Genomic DNA, 16,611 nt, shown 5'->3' with positions numbered 1-16,611 from the left:
ATTCCATGAACTCGTGTCTTCATTATGTTCCCCATGTAAAGAAACTTCTCAGTTTCTTGGGTTCAGATTGAAAAGAACCCCTGCATAATATGTGGCACATGAGTTGTTGCACCAAAGTCTAACCACCAAGTATTATTAGGAACCTCAGTAAGAAATGAATCATCTATAACGGAAACAAAATGTTTACCATTCTTTTCGAACCATTTCTTCCTCTTAGGACAATCCTTCTTATAGTGCACATTCTTCTTACAAAAGAAGCACTTCATCTCTTTATAAATTTTCCCTTCTTTAATGGAGATCTTGTCATTCCCCTTTCCTTTGTTCCTATTGCTTGGCTTGAACCTGTTGGTGCTACCTAGCTCCTAAATGGACAAGTGGATGAAAATTCTATTTCTCCTTGATGGTGTTATAGTTCACCTGGAATTGGCCAAACTCAACAGGAAGAGAGTTAATGATGAACTGTACCAAGAATGCTTCTGTCACCTCCATCCCCATGCCTTTCATTTTCGCAGCCAGATTTGTCATGCTAGTTATATGATCATGAATGGGCTGCAACTTTTATGAGCCTTTAATGGTTCATAAGAACCCCTTAATTTAGGACCTTAACATTATGATATTCACATGTGATAAAAGAACAGAGTAAGGAATACATGGTTCAATTTGTGTTTCTCTTTGCACTTTCTGGTTGTCTTTCTAGTTGCCTTTGTTCTCACCTCTTCCCCTTCCCTTTATGTGTTCCTTGATGATTAGGAACTCAGTTTTTTTCCTTTTATATATGACACTACACTTTCCTTACTCAGCCATTAGTGCTTCTATAATTCTCACTTTGTGATTCTATTCATGAGATAGCAAAGAATGACATGACTTTTCCAATGTATGAGTGCATCTATTTATAGAAGGGTTTAGGGGCATTATTGGAGAAAATAACTCATCCACTTTCATAGAAACTACCCATGAAGTGAGGGGGGGAATTAATAATACACCCACACTAATTTGATCCATCAAATACCAACCAACATCAAATTAGGTACTATTATTCAAATTAGTAACTTCCATAACATGGATCACTGACATTATTAAATTAATCCAACACTCCAATATTGAAGTGTGTTTCTTAAAGCAGAAGACAAAGATGACACTACATTAGGAATGCATAGTACAGTAAGATCATTTAAAGATAATTAGAACAGTGCATTTCCTGAAGATGATATTGACACTTCATCAACACAAGTTCAAGGTCAAATGACCAAAACTACAATGAAAATCAAGATGGAGCATCAGAGCAACCATTCAAGAATCAACACAGGTCGCTACCAGTGTGTCTATGATCAAGACAAGATCAAGACAAAATCAGTGGATGTTGACATGCTTAGAATCAAAGTCAAATCGATAAGACATAAGCGTGTAAGCTATTCTAATGAAAGTGTACTTATTTATTTGTACTACCAATGCTATCCTCTTATCCTATGGATAAAGAATTAATCTCTTTTAGGATGTGTGTCTGTCGCTCCCAAAAATTAAACTCTTTTTTGGAATCTAGTAGGGTCTTATACGACTAAACCAATTTCTTATTGATATAAAAGTGTGTCTTATGTCAACATATGAAGTGCATATCATCTGCATTCAATTGGCTAGGAATCATGCAAGCTCTATATAAGTGTTGTTGGTTGAGCTCCAAATCACATCATTTGCTCAAGGTTTGTGTTTGTAAATCCCAATCCCTCATTGAATTTCAATTCCTTCTCTGTTTTGTGAGTAACTTTTGTGTTTCACACTTGGTTATGACCATTAAATTCAGCCTTGTGCAAGAAGACTTCATATGGGCCTTATTTTGCTATATCAATGTCAAAATTAATACAAATCCTCCGCCCCTAATTTGTGTCTCATTTCCTATACAACTATTTAAATTTACACATGTGAATATTAATGTATTAATTTTATAAAATAAAATTAAAATGAAATATTATTTTTTATTTATTAACAAACTCTGATTAATTTGGGACAGAGACATACAGATTAAGGGACATATGATTTAGGTTCAATAGGACCTGGATCCTCATTCAAGACCAAAAAATATTGGAAAATTCTCACTACTCTTAAATTTTGTGTAACTCATTGCGTTAAAATATGGCCATTGATCAAATAATAATAATTTCTTTAATATTCACTTAAACTTTGTTAACAACAAATATAATATTTTCATATATATATATATATAGTCAGTAGCAAAAAATGTGAAACGAATGTTTATTATACCCTCATTATGATTCTTTATAAGTTGTCTCTTAATTGTTTTCTTATACTTATAGTGTTCACTACTCAATTTATATAGTGATAAATCTACGAAAACCTTTATATATATTTCCTGCTCACCAAGGAATATATATGCTTAGTTCGGGCTTACACATTTATTTGTTACATTTTACACATTCATTGTTAAAGTATAATATATACCCTGTATAAAAATTTATATATGATCAGTATATTTTAAACCATTCATTTATATTACTTTTTAAATAGTGAACAATAATCAAATATGAATAATAAATAATACAATAATAATATATAAAACTTACCATATCAATAAATACATGTTTATTACTTATTTGGTTCTGAAGCACCAGTGACCATGAACCCAAACCATATTGATATCCACACTTATATCTAATATATATACACTATCAATATAAAATTTTATACAAAATTTTATACACAATCAGTACATCATCTATCATTCATTTATATTACTTTTTTTAAAGTGTCAAAAATAATTGGATATGAATAATAATACAATGATAATATATAAAACTCTTCCACTCTCGATTGAATCATCTTTTTTTTTTCTTTATTACTTAACCTCTCATACTCTTCTAATTCCTTTCCCTATTTTCCCACTTTTAACAATCAGTCACAATCTCAAGATATATGGCTTTAACCATCAGAACAGAGCAAAGTCCACTTTCCACGGTTTTAAGAAAACCAAAAGCATAAAAACAATATTCATGACCCTTCTGCTGAAACAAGGGAAACTCATTAACAAAATAAAGTATAGCCTGCACAAGACTAGTGTTCAAACAAAAATGTCTAGTAAAGTTAAACAGGATTATAACATGATCCTACCATATGATTATTCATAACAAACCCAATGTTGCAAACATAATTTCATTATCATCAAAGGCCTCATTCCAAAAACTTCCTTGAAAGCAAGAATAGCAAGTGGCCACAGGCAAATTCTCTAATATTCAGCTGAGGCGTAAAAATATCAGATGAATGTTATGATTAATTCTGGGGATTAAGCTTCAGCTCCTGGCTCCTTTATTTGAATAGACGTCTTTGATAAGCTTGCTTCCAATTCATCCAACTCATCCATGTCCAATTCATCATCATCATCGATGTCATCGGCATCAGAACCAGCTGTTGCTGAGGTGCTGGGACCATGCTCAGCAGAATTCCCATTTGCCTGAAGTTGGATCCAACAATTAGCAAAATAAAATGTGCACTCAATGTAAATAATGATACCACACTACAATTCTTAAAGTGCTTTTTTATACAAAGAAGGAAAATTAATTCAACGAGAAAATTATAAAAGAAGAGGATAAGCCATCATCAAAAAGAGCAAGAGAAACAACTAAAAATTAGGTGACAGAGCCATGCAAAAAAACATGTTAATTCCTCTACATATCTACTACCAAAGAAAACCAATAAAAACCATGTGCAGAACACCAAAGGGATGCCATAATAGTAAATCTATCCCAAATGTAGTTTAGAGTTGAGATAAAATCGCTGAAAGTTCTATTGTTCCTTTCCAACCTTGTATACACCAAGGAATAGCAAAAATAGAGCACTCCCATCGAATTTTGGCATCTTTACATGAGCCATAACCTCTAAATTTAGTAAGGGAGAAATTATGCAAGTCCTTAGGGCAGATCCAAGACTCTTGAAGCACATATTTTAACTGTACACTAAATAAAACAAGAGAAAGGGGAGAACGAGATAAGAAAGCTACTAAGCCTAGAAGCCACTATCCTCCCATGCTAGGTAGTCAATTGCGGATAGCGGAGCATAGCAGTCGAACCCAAAAACACTATAGCGGGATAGCGGGTGGCGGGATAACCGCTATAACTAAAGGGAAAAAATATAAGTAATTTATATTCTAAACATATAAATATACAAAGAGAAACTTAAAATACACAAAATTATATGTTAAACCCTCCACATATAAATATACAAATATACCAAAGAACATAAAAATATTCATTAAAATTAGAAAGTGTTGAACATGTAGAGGGAAAACCAAAAGAAATTCATAGAAGGGAAGGGGCAGAGGGGAAGGGGAGAGGGAAAAGGGGGAAGGGGGAGAGGGAAAAGGAGAAGGGGGAGAGGGAAAGGGGCAGAACGGAAGGGGGAGAGGATTTCATGTATTCTGCTGCAGAAAGAGGAAAAGAAGGAGAACATGAAGTTTTTCACGTTAGAAGAGAGAAGAAGAGGGAGCAAAACCCTAAAAAAAACCTTGCCATGTATTTAAAAATAAGGGCAAAAAGGGTTTTTTCCTCATTAAAAACTAGGCTTCCACACAGCCTTGCTGCCACGTATTAAAAAAATACGGGCAAAAGGGGCATTTCCCTTTTAAAAATTAGGATTCCATTGCATAACCTTGTTGGAGCGGGTTCTGACCCGCGATTTGGCCAGGGAGGTCACTGCTTTCTGACCTGCGACAGGCGGGACGGCCATCCGCGCCGCTACACTTCCCTCCGTCGCGGTGGAGGGCCGGCAACCACCGCTATCCCAACGCGATAGCGCGCTATTGACTACTTAGCTCCCATGGTAATATAATAATTAATTTACTACTATTCTTTAATAGTAGAAGAATAATAGTACATTAATGCATTAGGGAAAAAGTTGAGGTAGCTCCTATTGTAGAAAAGATGTTACTATCGCGCCTTAGGCGGTTTGGGAATGTGTGGAGGACCATTAGAAGCCCTAGTTAGAAGAGTAGATCAAATGGAGGTAGTCCAATTTCTATAGGCAGAGGGAGCTCAAGAAAAACAATAGGTGAACAGTTTGCGACGTAGTTTGCTGAGTTAGCAACTTGGTTTCCTGAAACTGGGGAACCCAACAATGGGTGACGGACGATGGCAGCTAAAGAGGAAGACATTCGCGTTGCTTTTACTCAAGAACCTCTGTCTTTATTTTTTGAAAACACAGATACTTGATATCACATTTAAAATGTGCATGGAAATAAGCAATTAAGCATCATGTATTTACTATAAAACAAATTACAAGTCTTCCTGGAAATTTGGCAGTATAGATTCTAACAACCTTACAAAGGAAGTGGGCTTCTTTCTAGAAATTAAACATCAACAAAAAAAGTCTTAATCCACTAGATGGGGTCGGCTTATTAAACAAGTATACAAAAACAACTTGGAAGACAACTTGCTACAAGATGCCCATGCTGAAGAAGTATAGTTGGTGGCTAGATGACATATTGCTTAACATCTCGCATTATCACTTGGAACCCTGAATTTCTATGACAAATTGATAGCTCAAAGCAAGAAGTAGAGGAAAACCCAGCCCTAAAAGCCAAGCGGATAAGAGGGGAGAGGCTCCATCTTATGTGAGTCCACATCCAGTTGATATGGAACTCATACATCAAAACACTACTACACTAGGTTGTTCTGAGGATCACAAATTTTCACGAGGGGACTTCAACTAAGTATTTACCATGCAGTACATGGAGGGGGAGGGGGATGAGTAACATCCTATTCTTTAATTGAAGTTCCAACAAACCCTAGAGCAAAGATTAACAATACAAAATACAAGGTAACCTGTTTTAAGAGAAAATGAAGTATATATCATGGTCTTAAATTACAAATGTGGTCACAGTGAAGTCACTGCGATGTGAAGAGTGGTTGACTCATCCATAAACTTTTTTCAAGTTTGCAACCGTTAAATTTAAATTAGAATAAATCCACAACATTCTGGCCATTGCAGTTGCGGTCAGGGCCTGTGGCTTTTTTTGTAAATGGAAATCATCCAGCATCATACATCTCAGATTTACATCCACCAAGTGGCCTCTAATATTTAAGATATATCCATGAAAATGACAACCAAATTATGGCAACAGACAAAAAAACACTTACATTCTGTTCAGTGTCATCCGATTCTGGTTCTCTATGGTACTTCTCGTATGCTTCATCATCATCTACAAACAAGGTAGCATCTGACAAAAATAGCTCACGACCACTGCATCGAAGGAGGAAAATAATATAATGTTATATAAAAACAAAAAACTAAAGCCTTTACTTATAACCAACTGTAACTCGTTTCTTTCAATCATGCTCAACAACACGAAGTCCCTTTCCCTTTTCACATTTTTCTTGAGAAATAGAGGATATACACACATTCACATTGAATGATAGGGAAAGATAATGTATGTACCTCATGCGGTCATTCTTAGCCCTATCTGCCTGTTGTGCAGCCAAATTGGCATCTCTCTCATCTATCTTCTTCTTCTTCCATTGATAGAATAAATCGGGAGTCATAGGAGTTGTAGTTGCTACTTTGGCACGCTAAACCATGTTAAATATTCATTTAGTAACCTCGTGCAATGTTAAATGACATAGCTTATTTCATAAAAATATTTTCACCTGATTTTCGATCTCCTCTTCAATTGTTATCTTATCACTTTCTTCCTCTAAAAGAGCCTTCATTTGAGATTTTAAAACATATCCAGGGGGAAGGGCATGTCTATAGATGCAATTCTTACCACCATTAGGACAGGCCCAAAACCAACCATATTGCTTCTTCTCCACTGCATCCAAAAAGTGTTTACAGACCTGAACAGTGTAAATATTGGACAATTGGTCACTATGAGTCAAATGCAAATACTAATCGAAAATAATTCCCGGTCATCGAACACCATAAAGAAGCACAGAAACGAACCAACGAGTACAGAAACATAAAAAAGAAAAATGTGAAATATCAATTATCAAGCAAATGAATGTAACAGTGATAGTTCCAACAAATCTATTAACACATACTATGTCAGTAGGTTTGTTCTGATTATACTCATTTTTCTTTGACTCTACCACCTTCTCCAAAGTCTCTTGGTCCCATTCCTCCATTGTTTCTGACAAAATAAGAGCCCCAAAGAAAGTCAGAAAAATGAAAAGATGCAAAAAAGTCAAAACAATAGGTAACAATAGAAATGAAGATGAATCATCATTGAACTGAGATGGAATACCGTCGTCGCGCTTATCGCTATAGATGTCAATCTTTTCCCCTTTCCTTTGAATATTCAAATCATGCGAGAACTTGCATTTGAATCCCTTGGCACACTGCCCTACTTTAAAAAACTCACATAGTATGGACTTGGGATCAACACCTGACCAAATTCAGATATATATAATATGTTAGTTTCGTATATGTTCGGATATTCAATGATAGATGATGATATGAAACAAAGTTAACATGGCATGTTTGAATATTCTACAATGGAACACGTCGATAAATTAGTGAAGAATAACTTGGTTCAGGTATTGAATGGAATATCAATTCCACTCTATTCTAGACAATCCAAACAAGAGAACCTAGTATAATTTAATTCCATTAACCCATTTAAAAGAAAATGACAAAAAAAACTTGAAAGTGAGAATAAAATTGGAATAATTACCAACTGGGACTTTAGGCTGACTAACAGCGATTTTGAACAAATCATTTAGCTCTTTTTCCTTAGCTTTCTCTTCCTCCTTCTTTTTCTGTTATCATCATCACGAATTCGAGTTGACAATCGAGGCGAAAATCAAATGCATATCATTTTCATAATTATGTAATGTAATTCAAAATGCAATAATAAATAAAAGGGCGGCCAGTACACGAGACTGCCACCTAATAGGTTCCGGAAGGTTGGATATATACAGCCTTACATCTCAAATAAATAGATCATTTCCGGGATTTGAACTCGTACCCTCCGGGTCACAAGTTCAGCAACCTCACCTTGCCTCAAGGCTCACCCTCTAAAAGGTAATGATGAAATAAATAAATAAATAAATGAAAGGGACCTTAGCAGCGAGTTTTGAAGAATCGGGCTGTTGAACGGACTGTTTGAGATTCTGAACATACTTCTGAACACTTTTGCTTTTGTTCTTGTTCTTGAGACCGAAGGTTTTGTCCTCTATTACCTTCTGCTTCTTCGCTACATCTGCTTTTGATTGCTGCTTAGGTGGCATCTTCTCATATCAAACGCAGATATCAAACTTACGAATAAAATGAGCAATGAATGTGGATTGATCGGGATTGGGGTGGTGATGTCGTACGTTTGGACGACGTTACTCTCACAGCAAAAGAGGGTGATATCTGTCTGGGTTAAGTTAGGGTTTGGTGTTTGAACTCGACGAGGAAAAGAGGTTCCACAACCTTACTAAGATTTGGAATCCCGCATGTACCCTTCATTTCATTTGGTACGGAGATAGATCAATGAATAAAGATTTGTTGTCTCAAAGTATATATGAAATCATATACTAAATTAACCATAATGAAAGAAAATAGGAAAATAATAAATATTTAATTTTTTAATTGACATGATATATTTTTATTAGTTTGAAATATACTTTGAACAATCATTGTCTCACTAACATTTAATTTTCATAAATTGAAGTTTAATATAAGTATTTGCAATTGAGATTTGAAGTATGTAGTCCTAGATCATGTTTGATATAAGGATTCACAATTCATATATTAACTGAAATTATAGAATTAATATATATAAAGTCTAAAGGGTAAGGAGCTCCATTTAAATGGTAAAAGAGATGGTTTAGGTTAGAATTGATACAAGTATAAGGATATTCAAAATCCAACAAGACATGGATATTAATATTTTTTTCACCCTTACTATATTTGAGTTTGGGAGTTAGGATTTGAGGTTAGGTAAGCAAAACTTTATTCCTAAGGATTGGTAAAAGAAAGTTGGGTGAATTGAATATATTTGGATATTTCTAACTATATTTTATTAGTATATGTTTGATTGTTGGGATAATTGAGTTGTGATGTGTTGGCTTATTTTTACCTAGTTTATTTTTATCATAAGTGAGGAGATGAGTAAGAAGGAACATGCTAAAGTATCTTTTCATAGCATTTTTATCAAACCATTACCACCACATTACTATAACTTCTAATAATTTCACTAAGAGTATCATATTACTCTCATTATTATTGTCACTACTTTAATCATCATTCAATCATTATCAACATTATCATCACATCATTATTATTATTATTATCGTCACTATCACCCCAATCACTACCATATTATTATCGTCACTATCACCCCAATCACTACCATATTATTATCGTCACTATCACCCCAATCACTACCATATTATTATCGTCACTATCACCCCAATCACTACCATATTATTATCGTCATCGTCACCCACCTTCATACATCATTTTTAACGTTAGATTTGTAAATAATAGATTCCAACATAGTTATTAGACATTATTGTCATTGAGTAATCTATTACTCACCTTAGTAGTTGGTTGTTGGCCATTTTTCTCAGTCAATTAACTTATTACTCCGTTTCAAGTGACATGTTACTATGTTTCAAGTAACTTCTTACTCTATTTCAAGTAACATGCTACTTGGTTTTCTAAAAACTCCCTTTTAAAAACGTTGTTAACATTTTCTATTTGTTTAAAACTTTGCAAAATATTTTGCAAGAGCTTTTATGTGATATCAAAATTAAAGCAACTATAAAGGTAAGATCATAAACTAGAAAGCAATAGAATCTTATTTATAAACTTGTGTTTTCCGCTCTTCAATGCATTCAATCTTTTCGAGATAAAATTGTTAATGTTGATGTCTTCATCAAAACCAAACTAAGATCAAGAAGAGGTTTGTCTTCGCAAAAGTCCAACTTTGACCTTAAATTTTTAACCTTATTTTAAAGAGTAAATTACACTACACCCTTGAGTTTTGAGTGAAATTACACAAATCATCCCTCACTTTTCTACACCTACACAAACCCCCTAAATTTTATACTTTCGTTACACTGACCACCACTACATGAGAAATAAGTGTAATCTTTTAAACAAAAAATGTGATAAATGCAATTAAATTAACCAACACATGATATATTGTGGAGACATAAATGCAAGTCCAAATAATGTACAAATCAATGTATCCTTATTATTTTTGGTTACAAAATGCATCAACAATTCTAAAGAGATATTGTTTAAATCGCTCTCATACTATATCGTAACAAACCAAAAATAATAAAGAGATATTGACTCATATATTATTTGAATTTGTCTTCACAATATACCATATTTTATTTAACTAAATTATATTTATCACATTTTTTGTTTAAAAGATTACACTTATTTTTCATGTAGGGGTGATCAATGTAATAAAAATATAAAAAATAGAGGTTTGTATAAGTATAAAAAAGTGGGGTGATTTGTATAATTTCGTTACCACAATATTAATGTAATTTACTATTTTATAATAAGGGAGGATAATAACTTACTCTCCTATTGGGCTCAAAGGCAAGCCGAATTCATCATGTAGGGAAGCAGGCATGTAACAATATAAAATCACATAATAGAAAGTCAAATACAAATAACTCCAACAATCAAATCATAACTACAAAGATCAAGGATATAAAGACAAATGTTATCTCTAACAAGTAACAACTTTAATGGTCTCATTTGAGGTACACAAGTTCAAATCCAATTCTCACACTTGCATATACATCACCTCTTATTCGAGCTCTAGTGATATATTATATAATCCGCTTTCAAATATCTGCTTTTGGTCTCCCCATCAAGAAATGCCTATGATCAAATGACTTTTATTCTGATTCTTTATCTAGAACATTAGTGTCCATCGTGGAGCATATAAACTCTTAACCTCGCTCCTCAATGACATGTAGTTGAGTTTCAAAAATTATCTTAGAGGGAATAAATTACTACAAAGGTAATTAAGTGGTGAAGCACTTAGTGAAATTCTAGATGGATGAAGTCGTTGGTCCAAGTTATGGTGTTACTGTAAGAATGCCTCTTGTGACATGAAATGATATACTATTTTGTTTTGAATAAGTATAACTCTTGAATTGGAGAGTTGTGAATGAAATGGTAAAACTCTTGGAAAAGAATCTATATATAGTGTTTGATGGAAGCACTATACTTATCAGAAAAAGACTTTAAACATAGTCGCAATCTCTGCCTGAAACGTTGCTCTATTAACCATCAATAAGGAAGAGCATATGAAGAAAGGGAAAGAGATAGAAGAGTTTCTCTATTGAGAAAGAACAACATACAACATACAAAGAAAGGAGGATCGTATCGCCATGGATATACGTAATCTATAACTATTCTTATGATGTGAAAACTATAATTTCTTAAAGATCTATTTACACGTGGTTTCCATGATAATAATTTACATGTGGTATTAGAGCATTGTGTTTAAGAATTTACAATTTTCCATTGATAATGATTCAGTCTTAAATGATGTTTTGAAATATGTTCTTAAATATTTAGAGAACTCAAATATAATTATTTCCGGGGCATGAAATACATTAAAGAAACAGAACAACTGAAATTGTTTGTGTTACATATGTTTCTGTCTACTGTGTTATATTTGTACCGTTGAAATATAGGTAAACAGTGTGTTTGAAAAGTGAAAAAACTACTATTATAGAATATATATGCTTGTATGAACTGTTATATGTATTGGGTACAAACCATTCACTTTATAATATATCATTCCGTTTCTGTTTAAATAGGGCAATAGGCAATATAAATATATTGCATCAACATAGAAATATATATTATATATAATAGTTAACGGAGATACAATATATTACATAAACAGCTAATATAGATTTATATATAGATAACGTTAACATATTTATATTATACATGTTATATATACATTAATAAATTTATATATATGTAACTAGGAATATATATATATAATTAAGTTACAAATTCATTTGAACTTTTGTTGCAATTGTTTCATAAATATGTATATAACTTTATAATTTATGTACAACTTTGGGTGTTATATTTATATATAATATTATGACTTGTTACATATTTGAAATTATTGGATGATAATAAATATGCATGTAAATTTTATATGCAATTTTGAGAGTCATATGTATGTATATTATTATGATTTATTAGATGTTTGGAATTATTGTATGATAGATTTGTTAATCACCAAAGTGGTCAAATCTTTATGTTTATTTAATTTCAAATTGTATAATCATATTTCACTTACTCATTAATTTGATACTAAGAATGATACATCAATTATTGGTTTATGAGTAAATTGAAACTCATTATTGTAAGACAGTTAAGAATCGCCCAAAGGTTGATTATTTGTTCTTATAATTAATGAGCATGAATGTTGGTATTGTAAATGCATCATTAGTTATATTTATATATCCAAAGATACTAATGTTTCTAATTTATACATGCATCATTACCAAATTATGGGAATTTCTTTTAGTATCATCGTGTCTAGTATGATATATTGATGGATTACCCAGAGGTGGACATTAATATACACTTATGAAGTAATCTGAATTAATTTTGCATGTTACTCAAAGCCTTAACGTTTTTGTTTGATTTCATTGATTGCAGTATCTGTTGCTTTGCATTCGCAATTCTCATATGTTCCAACTTTCAATGGACTTAACTTCTCTGAATGGAGTGAACAAATCCAATTTTACCTTGGGGTAATGGATTTGGATTTATCACTTAGAGAAGATAAGCCAAGTGCTATTACCAATATAAGCACTGAAGAACATAAAGTTCATTACAGAAATTGGGAAAGATCAAATAGATTGAGTCTAATGTATATGCGAATGAGTATTGCTGGCAACATTAAGTCAGCTCTTCCTAAAACTGAAAGTGTTAAAGAAATGATAAAGTTTGTGAAAGAGCGCTCCCAAACAGCTGACAAGTCTCATGTTGGGACACTAATGAGTACATTGACCACCATGAAATTTGATGGTTCTCGTACTATGCATGAACATGTCATGACCAACATTGCAGCAAAACTTAAGACATTGGGAATGAATGTGGATGAAAACTTCTTTGTGCAATTTATATTAAATTCATTACCCTATGAATATGGTCCTTTCCAAATGAACTATAACACCATGAAAGATAAATGGAATGTGCATGAATTGTATAGTATGTTAGTTCAAGAGGAAACTAGAATGAGGAGTCAAGGAAATCATTCCATCAATTATATTAATCATCAAGGAGCTAGAAAGAAAGTCAATAAGAAACATGACAAGAAAGGGAAAAGACTCTTAAAGATTAATGAGTCATCTTCTCAAATCCACAAGAAGGAACATCATGATAACATATGTTGTTTCTCTAGAAAGATTTAACATTTCCAAAAGGATTGTCCAAAACACAAAAGTTTGTTTGAAAAGAAAGGTAAGCCTAGTGCTTATGTATGTTTTGAATCAAACTTAGCAAAAGTTCCTTATGATATTTGGTGTATTGACTCTGGATGTACTGCTCATGTTTCTAATACTATGCAGCGATTCATTACGACCCGAACTACAAGACCAAATGAAAAATTTGTCTTTATGGGAAATAGAATGAAGGTTCCAGTGGAAGCCATCGGGACTTATCATTTAATCCTTGACATTGGACATCATTTAGATTTATTTGAAACCCTTTATGTACCTAATATATCTAGGAATTTAGTTTTTTTATCTAAACTTGATTTTGCTGGATACTCTTTTAAATTTGGTAATGAATGTTTCAGATTGTATAAATATACTCATTTAATTGGTCATGATATATTATGTGATGGATTGTACAAGTTAAAACTTGATAATCTTTTCTCTGAAACACTTTTAACCTTGCATCACAATGTTGGAATTAAGCGTGACTTAATTGATGAATGTTCTGCTTACTTGTGGCATAAACGTTTGGGACATATTTTCAAAGAAAGAATGAAAGGATTAGTAAAGAATGAAATTCTTCCGAATTTAGATTTTACCGATCTGAATATTTGTGTGGATTGTATTAAAGGTAAACAAACAAAACACACAAAGAAAAGAGCCACAAGAAGCACTAAGCTTCTTGAAATTATACACACAGATATTTGTGGACCTTTTGATGTTAATTCTTTCAATAAAGAAAAATATTTCATTACCTTCATTGATGATTAGTCACGTTATGAACATATCTATTTATTGTCTGATAAATCTCAAGCGCTAAAAGCCTTAGAGATTTACATTACTGAAGTTGAAAGACAATTAGATAAAAAGGTGAAAATTATCAGGTCTGATTGAGATGGTGAGTATTGTGGAAGATGTGATGAAAATGGACAACATCCAGGTCTATTTGCTAAATTTCTTGAAAGTCGTGGCATATGTGCATAATACACAATGGTAGGTACACCACAACAAAATGGTGTATCAGAAAGGCGTAATAGAACATTGTTGAATATGGTTATGAGTATGTTGAGTAATTTATCTTTGTCCATTTCATTGTGGACTTATGCTTTAAAGACCACCATGTATTTATTAAATAGGGTTCCTAGTAAGGCAGTTCCAAAGACTCCTTTTGAACTGTGGACAGGAAGGAAACCTAATTTAAGGCACCTGCATGTTTGGGGATGCCCGATGAAAATTAGAATTTATAATCCACAAGAAAAGAAACTGGATGCAAGAACAATCAGTGGTTATTTCATTGGTTATCCAGAAAAATCAAAAGGGTATAGATTTTATTGTCCAAATCATACTACAAGAATTGTTGGACTGAGAATTCTAGGTTCATTGAGAATGATGAGATTAGTAGGAGTGAAACACCACGTAAAGTGGAAATTCAAGAAGTGAGGGTACAAGTTCCATTTACTTGTGTCCCTAATAATGTTGTTCCTCAAGTTATTGAATCGATTAGTAATGATGCAACAAAATAATCTCATTACTGAAAATGAAGTTGATGAACCTATAGTAGAAGAATCATAAGAGATAGCATTAAGAAGATCTCAAAGAGAAAGAGGATGTGCGATTTTTGATGATTATGTGGTTTACCTACATGAGTCAGAATGTGACATAGGAATTGAGAATGACCCAGTTACATTTTCACAAGCCATTAATAGTGAGAATGCCGATAAATGGTTAAAAGCCATGAAAGATGAGTTAAAATCTATGGAACATAATGAGGTTTGGGACCTTGTTGAGTTACCAGAAGATTCCAAAACAGTTGGCTGTAAGTGGGTTTTCAAAACCAAACGTGATTCTTATGGTAACTTAGAACGTTATAAGGCCAGACTTGTAGCAAAAGGCTATACTCAGAAAGATGGTATTGATTATAAAGAGACGTTTTCACCAGTCTATAAGAAATACTCACTTAGGATTATTATGGCATTGGTGACTCATTAAGATTTGGAGTTACACCAAATGGATGTGGAAACCGCCTTTCTAAATGGGGATTTAATAGAAAAGGTCTATATGGATCAACCAATAGGATTCATAGAGAAAGGAAAAGAACATATGGTGTGTAAACTTAAGAATTTAATATATGGACTTAAACAAGCTTCACGATAGTGGTATCTGAAGTTTAATGATACTATTGTATCCATTGGGTTTAATGAAAACATTGTTGATCAATGTATATACCTAAAGGTCAGTGGGAGTAAGTTTATCTTTTTGGTTCTATATGTTGATGACATCTTGCTTGCAACTAATGATCTTGGTCTTTTAAATGAGACTAAGATGTATCTCTCTAAATTTTTTGAAATGAAAGATATGGGTGAGGCAAGCTATGTGATTGGAATAGAAATAGTCTTTGATAGATCACAAGGAGTTTTAGGTTTGTCTCAGAAAGCATATATTAATAAAATTTTAGAGAGATTCAGAATGGATAAATGTTCAGCATCTCCCGTTCCAATTCAGAAAGGAGACAAGTTTAGTATGATGCAATGTCCAAAGAATAATTTGGAACGGAAGCAAACGGAAGAAATTCCTTATGCATCTATAATTGGGAGTTTAATGTATGCTCAGACTTGTACGCGACTAGATATTAGTTTTGCAGTTGGAATGTTAGGAAGATACCAGAGTAATCCTGGTATAGAACATTGGAAAGCTGCAAATAAAGTTCTGAGATACTTACAAGGTACAAATGATCATATGTTTACTTATAGGAGATCAAATTATCTTGAGGTGGTTGGATATTCAGATTCAGACTTTGCCGGATTCATAGACTCAAGAAAGTCTACTTTCGGTTATGTGTATTTATTAACTGGAGGAGCTATCTCATGGAAGAGCGTGAAACAGACTGTCATTGCTGCATCCACTATGGAAGCTGAATTTGTGGCATGCTTTGAGGCCACAGTTCATGCTAAATGGCTGCGAAACTTTATTTCAGGACTTGGAGTTGTCGAAAGTATTGCCAAGTCGCTGAAAAATTATTGTGATAATTTCGTAGCAGTCTTCTTTTCTAAAAACGACAAGTATTCCAAAAGTGCTAAACATATGGAATACTTTGTCGTTAAAGAAGAAGTTCAGAAACTTAGAGTGTCAATTGTGCATATTAGCACTAACCTTATGATTGCAGACCATTTGATGAAAGGGT

The 16,611-nt window shown here is 33.1% G+C and overlaps 1 protein-coding gene across 1 annotated transcript; it reads right to left on the bottom strand.

Moving 5' to 3' along the window:
• On the bottom strand, positions 2,991-8,444 carry LOC109361320 (zinc finger CCCH domain-containing protein 21-like). Its single transcript, XM_019606765.1, has 8 exons — positions 8,061-8,444; positions 7,673-7,757; positions 7,244-7,384; positions 7,041-7,129; positions 6,648-6,836; positions 6,439-6,569; positions 6,141-6,243; positions 2,991-3,460 (listed from the first exon to the last, which is right to left on the bottom strand). The coding sequence occupies exons 1-8, from the start codon at positions 8,226-8,228 to the stop codon at positions 3,293-3,295; spliced, it is 1,074 nt and encodes a 357-aa protein (XP_019462310.1). The 5' UTR covers positions 8,229-8,444; the 3' UTR covers positions 2,991-3,292.

This window comes from Lupinus angustifolius, chromosome LG11, assembly GCF_001865875.1.
Source record: "Lupinus angustifolius cultivar Tanjil chromosome LG11, LupAngTanjil_v1.0, whole genome shotgun sequence".
Lineage (NCBI taxonomy): Eukaryota > Viridiplantae > Streptophyta > Magnoliopsida > Fabales > Fabaceae > Lupinus > Lupinus angustifolius.
The sequence above is the reverse complement of the archived record's forward strand: the minus strand, read 5'-3'. Positions and strand labels throughout refer to the sequence as shown.